Raw genomic sequence first — 18,449 nt, forward strand, 5'->3', positions numbered from 1 at the left:
ATCAGTACTTCCTGGCGTGTTGATTTCACGGGAGATAAACACAAGACAAATATCAGAGTGATGTCACTTGGTATTGCTCACCTTGTGTGTACGCTGCATCATCAGAGCCCATGCTGAGTCTGCGAGGCTCACTCGGCCTCTCCCTGTGTGGTGACAGCGGGTCTGACAGATGCAGGGGGTCTGGCTCCACAAAGTGGTGATCTGGTAGGCTAAGTAGAGCCCCCGATTCAAAAGTCGGGGACACGACTCCAGGGGACACGGCTGGGGGTTTATTGGGAGACACTGTGATTTTAAAAGTGTATTTGGTGTTAGGCTGAGTCACCACCACACGAGGGGAAGAAGCGGTGCCTCCCCCTCCCACAGAGGCACGGGACTTAGGTGGATGGTGGTGAATGTAGGCGGGGCCCATGCTTACTTGGCCCCCCATGTTCCTGGCCCCCGAGGGCCCCTGTAGGGGAGGGTTTGCTGAGATGTAGACTGTGGGAGGGTTCCTTCCCCCACCCTCGTCGCTGGAGGCATTGGCAGAAATGTAAAACTTGGGTTGGGAGCGGGACCCGGCTGAAGCCACGATGGCCTCCTCAGAGGGAGTGGTAGCAGCAGTAGGCGGGCTAGCAGAGATGTAAACAGTGGGCTGGCTGCGGCTGAGACCCTGGCCTCCGATGGACAGAGGGGTGGTGGGGACAGTAGCTACCCCGGTTGAAGAGGAGGAAGATGAAGGGCAGGAGGAAGAAGTGGAGGATGAACGGGGCCCACTGCTTGTTCGCAGCACAGCTGTTGTGGAATTGCTCCTTTGGGGAGATTCAAGTTTGATCTCGATCTGATTCTTGCGCGGGCCAGTGGAGATGTTCTGGATGTTGTACTGGCTGATGGTCGACAGTGAGCTGGGCATGACGGAGGAGGATGAGGACGAAGAAGAGCACGAGGAGACACCAGAAGACGAGGGCTGGCTTCCAGTGGGGAGGATGGAGGGCGCCTGGGGATTTGTGGGGGAACTGATCGGCATGTAGACGTGAGAGGTCTGGTGGCCCTGGGTCTGGTGCTGTGAGGTATGTGAGGAGGAGGAGTGCTGAGGGCCGGACCAGGAGCTGGACAGGGAGGAAGGGTGTGAGATCTGGTAGATCTGCTGCTGGGGCTGGGACGTGGGGCTATACTGGGCCCTGCCTCCCTGCTGCTGGTTCTGCCGGGTCGTACCGGACTGGCTAACGTAGGGCCGGATGTAGATAGAGTTACCCTGTGGACTGCTTAAGCCCGACTGTGGCCCGCCATGTATGTGCAAAGAAGTAGGGGTGTTGCGGCCTGTCTGGATATTAGGGGCTAGCGTAACGGTAATGGGGTTGAAGCGTGGCATCTGATGGACACCCATACTTGTTCCTCCACCTGAAGGGTAGAGTCCGAGGTGCTGTGGAGGCTGCAGTTTACGCGTGGGCTCCATCACACCGAATACATTGAGAGTGGAGGGCACTTGCACTGGGGCTGACTGGGGCTCCTGCTGAAAGAAGTCACTTTTGGGGGCCTGGCCTGTCTGGAGGGGCCCGTCGCTCAGGCTGTGGGCCAAAGTCCGGCTGCCGTTCATTCTCAGGCCGTCTCGAACCGGGGCCACATGCACATTCTGAGACTGCGGGCCCAGGTTCAGCTGGGTCATGTGATTACGGAGCCTGGTGAAGCTGGGGTCGTCAGAAAAGCTGAGGTTCCCTCCTTCACTGTACAGGTAACCTGGACTGACCTGGGACAAGTATTCACAGCAGGCGTCCAAATTGTTGTTGTTCTGCAGGGAAGAAAGAAACGGGAAATAAACTCGCCGTACAACATTTGTGATTCAGATGGGAATGAAGAAACAAAGACATCAGTGTTTTTTTTTCTGTTTTAATCTATTCATCGAACCATTACATTCTTAACTCCCTTGTTTATCAAGTGTACCACTCCTTTCTATGACATACGCCCCTGTCAGGCATACACTCATTTCCGTTATCAGGCGTTTATTTGAATAGACACCTTTATCACGTTTTTCAAAAGTGGTGACAGCAATCCTACCAGGTCAGACTTCCCTATTAATGTCAGCATGACACAAGTCTGAACTTCATGCAGTCGCATTAACAGATCGGCACGCACAAATGACGTACTTCCAGTTGTGTCAAGTGATTATTCCACGGTTCACAGTCAGAACTAGCATTATTGCCAAGTGAATTTTCACACGAGGAAGTTGATGGTGCGTTACAGTAAACTCTGGCAAGTAGAGAAGTTTTAAAGGAGGAGAATGCAAGTGGTGCAAGATAATGAACAGTAAGTATAGCAAATCTAGATCATTTTAGGTGAAAAAAAAAAGTAAAAGCTAAATTTTTATGATGTGCAGGAATGTGCAAATTACTTGTCTGAGAATTGGCAAATTTACATAGCACATGGTGTAAACAAGTTCATATCCTTAGCACCAATATTAGTCTCGAAACATCAGAGAAACATAGTTTGTTGCTTCCAGCTGTTTATAAAAGTCTTTCCTCTGAGTTTAGGAAATACCTGCAACATCAAACACATGCAAGCCTCCAAAGTGAGAGTTGCTGGTAATCATGCAAGGCGCAAAAACTGTAACTTAAATTATCACTTAGAATTATAAATGATCCCCGACAGGATCAGTACTGACACATTTTATGAGGCATAATTAATCAGTATGTGACAGCAGTTCACACTGTGTACTTTTCTTCACCTTAGACAGATGACCTGTCAGAGTCGCAGTTTATAAGCTACAATTAAACCATTCGTTAGATTGCAGCCATGCTCAAGCTGAGTCCTCAGCGCCATCACAGCTGTCACAGTATTTGTATTCTGCTGCCTGTTAAGTAGTAGACTGATTATCATGACGCATGGATATGATATTCACTGTTCAGGGAATTATGTATAAATCAGGTTATTTCCTGTGTGGAGTCTCAGTCTTTAGATGTGAACTGAAGAAAGCTCTTGGATAAGAGTAAAACGTCTTCAAAAACCAAAAAAGAGAAGTCCAGGTGCTTTTTACTGAAGCTCTTAGGAGATACTACTCTATCAGTTATTTAAGCCCTGTTCACACGAAGATGAAACGAGGTCTAAATGCACAAGTTTCTTGCCGAATCTGCGTATCATCCACACGAAGACAGCGTTTTGGGGTTCTGTAAACGATCATTTTTGAAAACGGGTTCCAGAGTGGAAAGATTTTGAAACGCCGTTTACGCGTCTCCGTGTGTATGGGTGATCCACTGCTTTTCAGAAACGCTTGCGTCATAGTTTCTTATCTTCATTGACACGCATGCACCACACGCGGCCACAACTACAACAATGGCGGCGTACAGTGTAGCAAATGTGCTGATGAAGCTCTCCGTTTACAACTTTTGAATTATTACATACTATTCCTTGATGCATCTTGTGCATACAGTGACTCTCTCCACCTCTGCTGTGGTTATGTCTGAATGAAGCCATAGGGACATTATGCCTAAATGACAGAATGCTTTCAATTTGACAGACTGATGAATAAAGCAATGTTATGTAATCTGTGTCTGAAAGGGGCTTTAGATACCATTTTGTCTTAGTGACAGATAATTATAGCTTAGAAAACACAGAAACCCACTAAATTTATGGCATAAACCTTCCTAATTTGTTGCACTAGCCACTTAGACATTAACGCAGAGGTCCTGACAGTTAACAGAAAGCAGGATGACGTGAAACAAAACACAGTGTAATTCTTATTTAGATAACTCGGATTTATCATTTTCCTTCACATATTTCCTTGCACTTTGCTCTCATGATTGTATATTGTTGCAAATCTGTGTAGATTAATAGCCGTCACCCAGGTAGTAACATCTTGTGGTCTAATTTATTGCTCTGTTGAAATAACGATGCTTCGGAGTGGAGCTCTGCCAACAGAGGATTTATAGCCTGACAGTAAAGTCTATATATTCAGCATTTTTAATTCTGACAAAGACATTTTACAGTTAAAAATAATTTACTGGCTATTTAAGAAAAACTCATTTCAGTCAGACTTTACTTTTTAGACAGACATGTTCTGGTCTTGAAGGGTTTAAGCCACTTACCTGCAGAACACACTGGGAGACAACACCCTCTGGGACTTCAGGGAACTTTTGGCGCAGGTCATGCAAAACCTGAATGTCAATCTGGTGGCTTCCCTGGGCCATTCGTGTGTTGCCAGGTCAGGACTGCTTGTTCTGTTCAGTGCTCTGGGGCGTCAATCGTGGCAGCAAACCGCCTTCATTTTGATCATCTTCTGAAGTGAAACAAAGGAAGAAAGAAAAATTGATAAGAAAAAAAAAGGTCTTTCAATACGAGTTATGTAAAAAGTAAAGATACACACAGAACCTCAACTTTCTGTAGTCCATACTGAAGGCCGTTTTCACATAGTCAGTTGAGGTGGATAAGTCTGTGTTTTGTTAACATTCAATGAAAACGTAAGCTTGTCCAAGAGGCAGGAAAGGAGCCAATGTGGTCTATTGCAACTCTGCTCAACAAGACATCCGTCAGACATTTGAGGTTGTCTATTTCATTATGCCTGGGAGCTTTCAAAACAAAATTTCAGAGGTCCTCAATGAGAATAGACAGCATTCATTTCAGCAGCCCTCCTCCCCTCAAAGCTCCTTAATAAAAGAGCAGCGGAGGGAGGAAACCACCTCTGACTGACTATTGAGAAAACCAGCCTTTCCCACTGATCTTAACATCAACATTCACTTATTAAGGAAAGAACAGGGTCGAAAAGTAGCCTGGTCTGGACACAAATCTCCACATAAAGATCTGTTAAGGTCCAACATAAGGCAGCTCGGCAGAACAGTTGATTCCCAGAAAATTTCTCTTCAGCATGAAGACAAAGAGCTGCAGGGCTACAAACTGTCAATGACTATCTCACACACATAAATCTGAGGGGCTCTTTATCTGTTGCTTAACCCGAAATTAACCAAGGAAAGGGCTTCTCCACAAGGCATAAAAGCACACTTGTGTACTGGATTTTCTTTTGTACACCATGGTGTCAGTCAATATGCTGCTGATTTGTTTTGTTGTACACCTTGAAAACAACAATGAACACAACAAGAGAGAAAAGTGGACAAATTCAAACTAACTTATAGAAAATGAAACTGTAATGCTAAATGAGCTCCCCAAACTGCTAAAGAATTTGGAAACATTTCCAATTTTGTCTCAAAGTACAGTAAACCATTTCTCCTGCAAGCTCTTCAAAAACCTGTTATGGCTTCTATTAGGGGTGTAACGAAATGGTGAACTCACGAAACGATACGAAATGCGAAACAGGGCTCACAATACGAAATACTCATGATATGAAATAAGGATTACGGAAAATCCCCAACAGTAGGAAGTTATGCAAAAGTCTCATTTTCTTTATTTTCTCCCTTATGCAGACATACAAAAAATAATGCTGCATCAGAACAAAATAAATGCTCTTTGAAAAAAAATATTTTGCACACGAATTTTGTTTTATCCGCAATCTTCTCACCGTTCTCTCGTCGTTTACATAGGAAGCCAAAATAGGTCCACACAACCGATTTATTTGACGAAGGAACGTCAGCTAATTCCTCAACCTCGTCTTCCTCCATTTTGAAGCGAGTGTTTTGCTACGGTAGGCGAGGAGGGTCAAAAATCATCAGTCTCAGTGGTGTGCGGCGCCCCTTCGTGTTTTTTATTTCGTGCGTCTTTGAATTTTATTTTGTCATTTTTTATTTCACACCCCTAGCTTCTATTATTGTATAACAATCTCACAATAATACATGAAACAAACCAAGTGGGATCACTTATATTTATGCTATTAAACAAACTTTAAACAGGTACTACTCAAAAACAATATGCTGAAACCTGGTTATGTATATGCTATGGGAGTATTTAACTAAGAAAATGGCAAAAAATATTGATCAAGAATCATGTTTTGTCCATATCTTTAGGATATTCAGTTCACTGTTACAGAGGAGTAAACAAACCAGAACAGATTCACATTTATGAAGGTGGTAAAAGAATAATTTTTCTGTGTTCCTCAAAAAATTACTGAAACCAATTAAACAATTATCAAAATAGCTGGCAATGAACCTATTAGCTGACAGCTAACTGGATAACTGTTGTACCTCTCATGTAAGCTAGTGGATGTTTCTCTACGTAATGTGCCGTAACCAGCCGCACCAAGGTAAAAAAAATTTACAAGACTCTGCTTCATGAGGAATAATGGTGGTTGATTTATTATCCTCTTGAATTATGTTGGCAGGTGTTTCTAATATTTAGTCTGCAGTCACTGATATTGATGAGGTGGACAATGTATTGGAAGAACCTCTCTGTATACATTTCAACACTGCCACAATCTAAAGGTTCGAGAATGTAAATGAAGCTGGAAAACAAGATTGTGGCAGTTCTAGCGAAGAATCCTGAGTAAACTGGCAATTGAGTATGTTGTAAATGCTGGCTGTGGAGAAAATACATGGCTGGTTGGGTGTTCACTGGCTCTACTTGGCTGTTTCCTATCCTCGTTCTATGCATAAGCTATACTCATAACCTGGGAGCTGGCCAAGGCAACCACAATATTTTACTACTAGCCACTGTGCAACTTCACTACAGCAGCCAAGGCACGCTGCAGCCGTGTCTCCTTCACTTCATCGATCCAGATTTTAAACAACTAGTCTGAGGAATTGATCTGGCAAAACCTCAAGTGTTCTTCTCCAACCATTACGCTACGATGTTAAGGAACCAGAAACTCAGACAAAAGTGACGTGAAACAGAGCAGTCATGAGAAACTGAAAGGGTAAAAAGTGCATGACAGCTGCGTTTTGTGTTATCCAACACTTTTCTTCTAACCGCACTCTTTCGAAACATCTTCCTGTGGGAGGTTCAAATATGCCAATCAAAACATTGTGACACATGAAGCACACCCCATTCTCGTCTGAGCTGATCAATGCTGTGTGATGCAGAGGGGAGGAACAAGTAAGAAATCTCCCAACAGCAATGTCAATACTTACACGGAGTTGGTTAACTTCGAAGGGTGAAATAATTCAGAACAAAATTTACAAGCATTAAACACACTTATTTGACGATGACAAAAGTCAAGAGTGTGCCTCAGATCACACCGGACTCTTTTCTGCCTAGAAGACAAAGTATTTATCTGAACAGCTGTGCCTGTGTTATCTAAGCTATTAGGATGTGTAATGCCATAACCGAAAAGCTGTAAATTGGCCCTGCAAAACATCCGTCCATAGCCGATAACAGAAGGAGCTGTTTGGCTACTGTCAATAGTAGGGTGCCAGCAGCAAGGAGGAGCCTAAACAGAGATAGACCTGCACTTTGAGACCAAGTAATTGATTCATGGAGAGAACATCAGAAGGCAACAGGAAGGTAAAACAATGCTTTTCATATGCTAAACAAGAAAACTGAAATAAACTATTTATGACAGTCCCTTGAATGTATTTATGAAAGTATTTCTTATCAAGCTCTGTGCAAAAGGGAGAACTCATCAACATCTGAATAATAAAACTGTCTATTAAACAAGGCTTTAAAACTAACCATCGGTTTTCTTCTGTCTTTTGAAATACAAGGAAATGAGAAGCTTTGCAATTATGCCACTAGACTGTGGAATTCATTTTAAGTGTGTCAAAAAAGAAGCACAAGAGTCTCTAAATGCAAACCAGAAGAAAACAGTGTGCCATATCTTCAGTTACATGTTTAGGGCAAAACCTGCTGCCTCCAGTAAAGCATCTCCTCCAGCAGATTAAGCTAATAAAGCCGACAGAAAATGAATCCCTTAAAGTATCCAGCTTCACACACCACTTTTGGAGGCTAATACATTATCAGTTTACATCTGCCTGTTTGATTTCCAGGCCAGGAGGAGACATCGGCGCAGAGAGCCAGTGGACGACAGTCCAGCATTCAGGCTCTGCTCAGAAGGCTGGCCAGCTTAACCGTTGTGGGAAAGGAAATTCACTACTTGGCGGCTGACCCAGTTACAGGTCAACAGTGTGGTTAGATTGTTTCCCGGCTTCAAAAACAAAAAAGTCCACACCTCTTCACTGTAGGTAATTATAGGCCTGCAGTCAGCCCATGTGTGGGGGTGGCTCTGAAGGGGGCAGATTAGTCCATGGTGTCCCTGAAGGCAGTGGTGGAACTGGGCCTGAGGCAGTGCTGTACTGCCAGCAGAGATAGAGACAAAGCTTCCATTGCTGAGGCTGTTATTCACCGTGCCAAAGCATTGACCCACAGCCCCACACTCATTTCTGGAGGTAGCAGGCCTGCCATGCTCCATCAATGGACTCATTCACTCTGCAAGAGTCAAAGCACCTAAAAATGTCCAAATCAATTAGAGCCTAAATAAAATGTGAACAAATAATCAACAGGAGTCTCTGGAGAAAATATCAGCCCAGCACCTGACGATGTAGCTGGTATGATGCCCCATAGACAACAACTTAATGCAAACAAAGAAGCTACACATTACAGGGAACAAAAAACACACAACAAAATGTCATGCCATTTTAGCCTCAGCTTGTCAAGAGTGGAATGTCTGGTCATGATTGTTTGGGACAGCGCTAATCTCGTGAAACCAAACCTTCAGAAGATGCGCCCTCTGCGGAAATGGTAGTTTGAATATGAAAAACATTATATGTAGTGGAAACAGTAAGGATCCCATCTGAACTTCAATCAGAAACATCCTCTGCAGCTTTAAAGAGCAGCCCAGCAGCACTGCATGGAATGTCTTCACTGTTGCGTCTTGGTCCAGCAAAATTTAAACAAATAAAGAGAATAATTGGCAGTGGACGCTATTGAGGGCTGCTGGCAGGAACCCCAGTCTTCTAAAAAAAATAAAATAAATTTAAAAAAAAATCAGCGGACATGCACGTGTGCATGTGGGTCACACAGGCACACTCACATGAATGCTGCACTGTAAAGCAGCACACAACTGGCTACTGCTTAAAGTGCTCAAAGGACCAATATCCAATCACACCGACTCATGATGTTAAATTATTTTCATGGCAGGAAATAAAGCTACTTACTTAGTAACTTAAGAGAGAGTAATGTTGCACCTGAGTGGCACATTTGCAACGTACAGCTCTAAACAAGTCAATTCAAAATAATCAAGGATTAGTTACGACTGAAAATGCAAAGAATGTACCAAGAAAGAAAACACAAAGCTGGCCATGTAATCTTATATCAAATTTATTGCACTGCATAATGTAGTAAGATTAATTATCCTGCTAAGTTGAAATGGACACTTTTAGCTGTCCAACTTGCAGCATGGTTTACCTCAAATATACAGAAACAAGCAAACTGCTACACTTTCTCTCATGCCTTCATAAGAAAGCATGCTTCTTCATTTCTTTTTGTGATTACTCATCTATGCGTGTCGTTCTTAAAGAATGTGATCTGATTCATGCTAATTTTTTTATACAATTCATTCTCATTCAATGACTCTGAAGAACCGCAGGCCTTACCTTGCCTCCCACAGAGCGTAGGAACGCATGGAAATTTTACACAGCCGACCAGTCTTAACAAAAGAGCTTTTTCGAGTCATCACAAAAGCTGTGACCCACTGAATCAAAGTGATTTCCCACCATATTAATGTCACAAGTCCGACTAAAATAAACCTCAAGATAAACTGCAACTGTGTCATCAATGGAAACTTGAAACAGTTGTGCATCTTCAACAACATCATCTTAAAACATCCTGAAGCTTCATCTTGAAAGGTCAGGCCAAAGTAAGAGTACAAATCTAGTGTCTTATTACAAGTTTATACGCACAGAATGAAAGACTCACCATTTAAATAAGGTTCAAGCAATAATATTTCTCCTACATCAATTTAAACTCATCATAATAAGGATAACACCATTAGACAACACATTTACTGTAAGTCTGCTGGGCTTGCACATGAGCTCCACGCAGTATGAGGCGGTTCTTTTGTTCCAGGCAATGTCTCCAGAACAGAAACAAACCACACATTATGTGCAGAACCCAAACTGCACTCAACTGTGCCATGAAGCCTGGGCCTCACAGTGCGCACAGAACTCAGATCAACTCTGCAAGACAGCCTGCTCGGCTTTTAGTTGCCCGCTTTTGAAAACAGGGATAGAAGAGTGTTTGTGTGCAAGCGTGTGTGTGTGTGTGTGTGTGTGTGTGTGTGTGTGTGTGTGTGTGTGTGTGTGTGTGTGTGTGTGTGTGTGTGTGTGTGTGTGTGTGTGTGTGTGTGTGTGTGTGTGTGAGCGTATGTGTGTGAGTGTGTGTATGCGTGGTGGGGGAGTGGGTGTGCAGGAAATCAAAAATTCTTCAGCACCGCAGCCTGCAGATGGTGCTTGATTGGAAGCAGGCAAGGGCACCAGCTCCCCAGGTTGACCAACCCCTCCCAAGGCACTGTGGGAAACTCGGAGGTCTTAGAAACACGAAGAAGCTCCTTTCTCCAGGCCTCCCTGTGCAATCACTGGACTGCCAGCTTTTTCCAACTTTTTGTTTTCGTCTGTAAACACCTTAAATAAAGGTTAAAAAAGGCTGCCTGGCTGGTTGAATCTATCTTGACCAAATAAAGAAGAAAGAGTATTTAGAAGAGGTAAGTGGGTGAAACTGTTAGGCATTTGCTGCAGGAAGCTCTTCTGTGTGTGAATGTGTGCTCGGCTCAGATACTAGTCGACTCTGACCTTCCTCCAACATTTCTGTCCTCCTCCACTCCACTGCCCCCCTTCTCAACACAAAATTTCTGCAGGCAACAAAAGAGGTGTGCTCGTTAACCAGCTTCTGAAAGTACAAATGTGTGTTTTATCATGCAGCCTGACAGCTGCTTTCACCTGCACACACCACTGACAGCGAGCAGAATGTTTTGCAGGCCGTTCATTTATTAACATCAAAGGTACAACTGCAGCGGTGTTCTTGTTGGTTGTCAGAATCCCACCAAAGTCTGCATGATAAGGAAGCAATATCATTAAAAATAGAGAAAATGACCAATATAATAAAAAATATTTAAAGGAGTAAGACACAAAAAAGGCGTATTTTGTGCTCTGCACTGGAGCATAATTAATCAACAACTAATCAACTTTAATTCACAGTTTTAAGCAATGCAATGTTAAATCTCCTATAGAGAAGATTTTCTTTCCCCTTAATTACGACTTCATGACATGGTACAATAACCCATCTTCCAAATGCATGTCCTCATATGGAAACAGCTATAAATTACCACATAACCAAGCTTATGTTCACATGTCTATGCCATCTTTATATTATGAATGATATAAAAAAAGTAAAAACAAACAAACAAACATATATATATACATATATATATATATATATATATATATATATATATATATATATATACTGCTTAAATGAACACTCTGATAAAAAAAATGCAAATAAAGAAAAAATATATAAACAGCACATATTAACCTGATTGCATCAACTAAAAACTAATTCTAATTTACCAAGCATTAGCTTCTAGCATCTAGCATTAGTCTTACAAGTAGAAACCACCATGGGGACTTTTTGGATCATGTGGCCATCTACCTTTCCTATTTTCAATGACCAACGTCTTCATTTCTATCAAACTACATTAACTCTACATGTCTGAATTCAACTACAGAAACATAGCATCATCACTGTTTATGGTTAAGAGCACTCAGCATTTGCTCAGAACTGGAAAAGTTATGGTCACAACATGAACTACGTTGACGTGCAAGAATGACAATGTGAGGATTGCTCCGTAGTTGATCACAGGAGGCTCATTTCCTCACCAACATGGTGCCAGTGAAGCCACAGGGCTGAGTGACACAGCAAATAGTCAACAGATGCCAATTTGACAAAGACCAGAAAGTAAAGCTATAGCAGCAAAAATTGCTTATGCCAAACTGGCACTGCCTAATTACAAGAGACAGTCGAATTTTGGACTTCATGTCTTACATAGGGATTGATGATGAGTTCATTCATTTTGGAAAAAATAAGTTAAAATTCACAGAGGGACTTGGGAAATTCGCCGGCGACTGGCCTGAAAGGACATAATCTCTCCAAACTTATTTGTTCGCAAATGCTAACCATCACTACCAAAAAGCTTTGGAAAGACAGGCTGGGTCTTTGGAAAAGAAGATGAAAGATGGAGGAACACGGTTTATAGATAGAATAAAATAAAATCGCAGGCCACAAGGCTTTGTCTTCAAAAAACTGTCAAAGACAAAGCACTCTTACAAACTGCAGTCAAACAAAATCGCCAATCACAACCATGAAGTCCTGCAAAACTTTGCAACACTGTAAACATGTCCAAAGCATCTTGGCTGTGAGTCAATATAAGAGGCATTTATTAGGGCTGAACAATATGCGAAAAAAAACAAACACATATTGCTTTTTTTTTTTTTGACAGATTTTGCAATAGGTGACATTTTTACCATGACCAGTGCATTTTATTGTCAAAAAATTGACAGCTCCATAATGTAGTACTAACAATAGCTGTCAGTTTTTAGTTCTTTCAAGAATACAGCATGATAACCCATGGAAATGAATGCTGCAAAATACTCAAAAAAACAGAATTGACACTCTTGATCACAGTATTGTAAAGTCAATTAATGTATCCAATGGTGTAGCTGTTTAGTGAGGCTGTACAACAATTCTCCACCTCTGCAAAACAGTTGTTTCTGAGGACCCTCCTCCCCCTTTCCTTAGGCATTATATGTCAGGACCACAGCCCAGGCTTAAAATAGAAACCTCAACAACATGAAAAGTCTTATCCTAAACCACTAATCTTTCTGTTTTGCTTCCTGCAAGAAAATCAGAATTAAAAAAGAGGGTGTGATCAATCTACAGAGCAAAAATTATTAAGTGAAAAGAAAATATAAATGTGTGTAGCAACGACGGCCTCAGCAGGGAACTGTGCAGTGTTTTTCCTTACATTGTGGAAACATTAATTGCCAGCTGACAAGTCCCAACACAGACTCTCATTGAGCAGGTATGGTATAATCTATAAGCTACAATTTCCAAACCTAGTCTCAGGAAGCACAGGTTACATGATAGAGGTTATTTTTCCATCCATAAACCATTCAGCAAAACAGCAGAATCCAAAGTATGGAACTGTGTACGTTACTTTCACACCTTATTGGGATAGCGTGCTTGGAAGCAGGAAAACGTTTTACAAACTGTTGGCACTCATTGCAAGTAGAGCAGTTTTCATCCAAATACTGCTATAGGCCAAAAGAAGGGTGGAGGTTTTAACCAACCAATCCAGACAATGGAAGAAAAAAAAACCCAGCAATGCAAACCTTTAAAATGGGTATATAAAGCAGTTGGATACGTGTCTTAATGTCAGCACAGTACAGCAGCAGGGCTCTGGCCTGACCAAACACTGAACAGCTATTCATTTTCTGCTCCGTATATTGTTATTTATTATTCCCATCACTGTACATCGTGGTAGATCCTGTTGCATTTGGACAGCCACTGAGTTAGCTTTGTCCAGAAAAAAAAAAAGGGACGTGTCAGATCTTCTTCCAAAAGGTGTGGAGCAGCAAATACTGAACTACAATGAATGCAACATGCAGAGGATTTTATTGGTGAGCATGAGGAAAGGGTGAGACGACAAATAAAGGCATTTTCCTGTCTCTTCTGAGAAGGCTGACAGACTCAATGATGCAGCTCCGAGTCACAAAAAGCCCCTGGTCTTAGTATTCCCTTAATCCAAACACAGTCAACCTACTGTGCTGTTACAACAATCTGACAACTGTGTACTACACACAAAAAACCAGCGTGTTGTAATTCTGTCAGTTATAGTATATATAAATAAGTAATATGTTTCAAAACAGTTGAACATTTATTTACAGTCAACTAATTACTGCAATACTTAAATACTGTATATTATAAACTCAGAAACCTGATGGCAAATCAAATGCATGTTTGCTTTTAAAAAGTTTGCCAACATTACACCATTTATCACAGAAACAACCATACAAAACATAAAGGGTCATTGAATTTTCAACTATCCCACTGTCCCTGAACGGCTCATCTATGACACGCCTTTCTGTCAAAGAAAATTATCCAAAACCAAACTTAAAAATGTGATGTTTCATTGAATCTTTGTCTGCTTGTCCCCTTAAAGATTTGCCAAAAATAAAGCAATTGCACTTTTTAGATTCTGGAAAGAACAAAAAAACAGCAGAGCCATGAATGAGTCAGTTGTGACCACGTCATGCAGCAAAAATTCACTGATTTTCTGCTGAACTACAGGTTATGTTCACACAGAAAAGATATGGTAACAAAAGAAAAATATGAGTAAATAAGACATTTATAGTTTGTAGAATTGTGTAAGTTGATTTCAATTTGGTCTCTTTTTTTAGTTGTTGAATATATTTAATAAAAGAAATTCAATTTTAGTTTTTTGACTTAATAACTTCACCATCATGCACAAAAGATATTTTTCAGTTCTGTTTGATTCTAGTCATGGCTCTACAACAGTAAAAAAAAAAAAAAAAAAAGAAAAAAAAAGCAATCTTAAAACTATAATTCAACATGATTATTTGGAAACCAAATGTGTTAATGACAAGTTAGAGTTTCCATTTAAGCTTGAAACGTGACATTGTAACATCATAAACATGAATTTAAATTAAGACTTTCCTTCAATGGGTTTTAAAAAAGTTTGTTTTTACCGCTGGTCAACTCAAATCTCAAAGGAGAGAAACTGACCAGACGCTGCCTGACTGTTGGTAAATTCAGGTGTTTGTTTGCTTTGCCAGAGGTTTTGGCAGATACTTGTCAATCACTAGACGGACTAACCCTGCCTTCATATGTTTGTCCAAAGCTCCCATTTACAGCTGTCAAGTAGTAATTATAAAGCCACTGTGTTGTGCTTCTGAGTCACAACTTCAAGCAATTTCAAGAGAAGAGAAGGTCTGGGATGGAGAAAAAAAAAAAAGGGCGTGAACTTACTCGAAAACCTACCAGTCAGGTAAAATGATCATTCTGTATGTGTTTGGTCAGAAAAACATTTCAAATCAAAAACTTATGCATGAAAATCATTTCAGTGGTCCATTTGTATTTAGAACTTGAAGGAGCATTTCTGTGTAGCTTCTAAGTTACAGATTTAATAGGATATTTTTGGGACAAAAAGGCTGTAAAACATCTAAATCTCTTGCTGGACTCTGAGATGCAAAAGACAGCAGAGCCAGTGGACAACCAGAGCAACTTCACTGCTCACTGACTGCACAGAGCAGCTCTGTTTTCACTGATCCCTGCACTGTATGGAGCAGCTTCTGAGTCTATCCACAACAACGAGTCATACAGTGACTCACGGACATGTGGCAGAGTGAACCTGCTGGCTGCTACTAAAACTAACTAAATATCAGCTGAGTTGTTAAATGGAAGGGAGTGCTGTACAGGCAGCCCCTGAACTACAATGATCGGGTACAAAACATCCAACGTCAGTTAAAGTTTACCAAATGGAGAGTCTGGCGATGGTCCTACTCAGATCAACACAACTGCTCGATTTTGTCACATCACACACAGGCAGCAATGAACTGAAGGAAAAGTTATGTGAAAACTGATCTGATACAAGTGAGGGTTGGGAGTACATGGACTGCTGTCGGGGGGTGGGCTAAAAAAGGTTCAGAAACAGTTGGTTCTGATAGATTTTCCGCCAGGAGTTTCAAAGACTGCCTGGTTTTACTGGCCAGTTGCAAGGCAGCAAATTCCTCCACTACATGATTCACAATTACAGATTATTTGTCAGTTTAAGAGCCCCGGTAACAACTTCTCATGCCATTTCTGCTGCTGGCTGCCTCATTAGGGGCTGCTTCAGCTTGGGAATTCATTGGGTTATCTTTAGCTTAGCATCAAACCCACACCAATTAGGATCTGACAGAAGGTATTAGCTGAAGCTTTCGCAAGTATTTAGATACGGACATCAACTATTATGCACCAATAAAACTAGAGAAACAGCACACCTTCACGGGCCTGCTCTTTTGTCAGTTTAATTACAATGTCAGGCTATATATCTGTGAGACTGAGGGAGAAAAGGTGCATCATTTTGACTGTTGAGAAATTTTTCAAAATCTTTATTGGAGCTCACAGTCATGAGTAACATCTTCAAAATAGTCTGGACTCTGACTAATAACTGGTTTCTAGTCTGGTACCTTGTGCCCTATTCTTGAGATAACAAAGCCACATACAAAAGCCATAAATACCAGACATAACTTCCATGTCAATCCCGTTCCACGGCCCCACCTTCGAGAGGAAGTCTCTCTCACACACACCTCTTTCTCAGTGGCGCAACAGTGCAGACACGCAAACACACCATGCCATCTCCTGCTGAGATCACACCCAATATTTCCTGCAAAGCATAGCAGGTCTTTTGACACTGAAACTGCATGACACAGATATGCAACTTCACTTTAAAGAACCTTTAAAAATCAGTACTTGTCTGCAAGTTAATAACCAACGTTCGCCTCTCTTGCATTTTGAGCATTGCCTTCATTGACATATTTCAGCAAAGGTCCTACTGAGGACAACAGAGTGAATGTCTGCTAAAAACATCACTTTTGAAAACATAATCGTTAATTCTAGTCTGCAGAAATCAAATCTACTTTCGTCACAAAATAGTTTTCACGCTTTGTGAGTAGCTTTCTGATAAGACAGGACTTAAGTGCACTTTAAGCAATTCTTAAAAGAGGTATACATTTTAGAATGATATTCACATTTGAACAATCTGTAACTGAGGCTGTTTGATGAATGTGATTCTTGTCAAAAAAAATTTTGTACAAAAGCATAATTTTACATTGAAATAACTTCACAGCATTGCCTGCTATGAAATAACATTAACGTACCTGTTGAATGGTTTGCCATTCAATGTTGCTGAAAGTGAATTCTTGCATACGGAATTTGTGTTTAACACAGTGAAGGTGGTTCAAATAGTTCGAACAGTACCTTGCTTTAGCCTTACTTTTTAACAGCATGTGCAACATTTCTGCTAAGATATACAAAAATAAAATGCATATAATTAATTATTTCTATTTAAAATGCTATCCCTATGCTTTTTATCAAACTTGCGTTTTATCCTGTAATTGTAATGCATATTAACAAAATTTAAAAGCTATGACTGGCCGACTGTAACCACAGATTTTTTGAGTATTTTCAATTGATAAGACATACATATATCATTTTTGTCACTGGGATTGCCCAGATAATTTTTCAGCAAACTCAGTAAGGCATCATTCATTTACATCACATGTCCTGCATCTGTAACTGCATACTTGCTGTATTTCCTTGTAAGTTTGCAGCTTTCTATTCCTCAGCATTTAAAAAATCCTGAGCGACTTGCTCAAAGTCACATCCACTGCATCTAGCGAGGAAAGCGAAAGCATATTTCAGCCTTTTCTGTCCTCCTGGGCTGAGCTGGCCTGGGATTCAACTAGGTGACCTTCCGGTCCACTGCAGCAGGAGCTTGGGTGGCGGTGCTGTCTCTCAACACTCTCTGCAGGCAATTGAACACGATGAGAAAGCTTGCACTCAGGCGCTTAGCGATGACATGTCGAGTATGCACCAGCCAAATCTTCACCCTTTATTACCTTACGAAATGCACTTACTGTATGTCATCATGCTCTTTGAAGCACACAGACAGCGGGACATTAGCAGCACTTCTGTCTTTGGTCAGCTCATTCCATCAGTTCACTCCAACGCCAGTGGTGTTATCGGCTCCTCACAAGCAGGAAAATCGGCCCCTATGAAGCCCTTTTAACCACACCACAAGCGGCTACTTATTACAAATGCTGCATCCTTAAATCGAAGGATAGAACAAATGTATAATGTAGGATATGTGGGTAAAGAGATCATATTATTGCTCAGTGTCACCAACAATCAAAAGCAGGCCTTCATTGTGATCAGTACAGTTTCAAATTTTGGAGTTTGTTGAGCTGAAGAAGCAGTTATCGATGCATCCCTGCTTCAGTGTATTGCTGTACCTCTGTCTGCTTAGCTGAGGAGAAAACCCTCCACCGGAAATGCTTCCCGCAGCTGTTAGGAGTATCATTCCCCACCTTGAGGCCAACCAAAAGACAAATAGCAGCCAAGTCACGTGACTCCTTTACTGCTGAGATGCCATTCGGTCTTATTCCAGCCCTCTCAAAACATTCAAGTCATACTTGTCTCCCTCAGTGAGCAGGCCCTTTTCACCTACCTCGGGGTAATTGGCTCGTTATACAACCCATTTAATGTCATCATAACTATTACAAACTAAGTAGCCGAAGTCACCTGTCATTGCTCAGTAAAATGGCCTGTATAAGAGGAATCAGTGATTTCTCACTACACCCCTGATGCAATGTTTTAATCATATGATAGAAAAAAATCAAGTCTGAGGAGTATAGATTTTTCATTGCAATTGAAAAGAAATACAATTTTTTGTCTCCCCCTTGTTCACAAATTGGTTTAGGTTTCCTCTCTGTGTACTCAAAGCACTGCTCCAATAATTGGAAGCAAGGAAAAACTGCAATCACAGC

At 41.3% G+C, this 18,449-nt stretch overlaps 1 protein-coding gene across 4 annotated transcripts in view; it reads right to left on the bottom strand.

Moving 5' to 3' along the window:
• The window catches only part of tab2 (TGF-beta activated kinase 1 (MAP3K7) binding protein 2), a 43,763-nt gene that overhangs the window by 11,843 nt on the left and 13,471 nt on the right, over positions 1 to 18,449 (bottom strand). For 3 of the 4 annotated variants that reach the window (XM_022216369.2, XM_022216376.2, XM_022216362.2), the window contains exons 2-3: positions 4,056 to 4,246; positions 82 to 1,765 (exon numbers count right to left, since the gene is read on the bottom strand). In XM_022216369.2, the coding sequence (XP_022072061.1) occupies positions 82 to 1,765; positions 4,056 to 4,157 (1,786 nt within the window). In that variant the 5' untranslated portion in view covers positions 4,158 to 4,246. Of the gene's footprint in view, positions 1 to 81; positions 1,766 to 4,055; positions 4,247 to 5,479; positions 5,597 to 18,449 lie in introns of those variants that run through there. The other variant, XM_051960980.1, reaches the window with a different exon arrangement.

Source organism: Acanthochromis polyacanthus, chromosome 16, assembly GCF_021347895.1.
Source record: "Acanthochromis polyacanthus isolate Apoly-LR-REF ecotype Palm Island chromosome 16, KAUST_Apoly_ChrSc, whole genome shotgun sequence".
In the NCBI taxonomy this organism is placed as follows: Eukaryota; Metazoa; Chordata; class Actinopteri; family Pomacentridae; genus Acanthochromis; species Acanthochromis polyacanthus.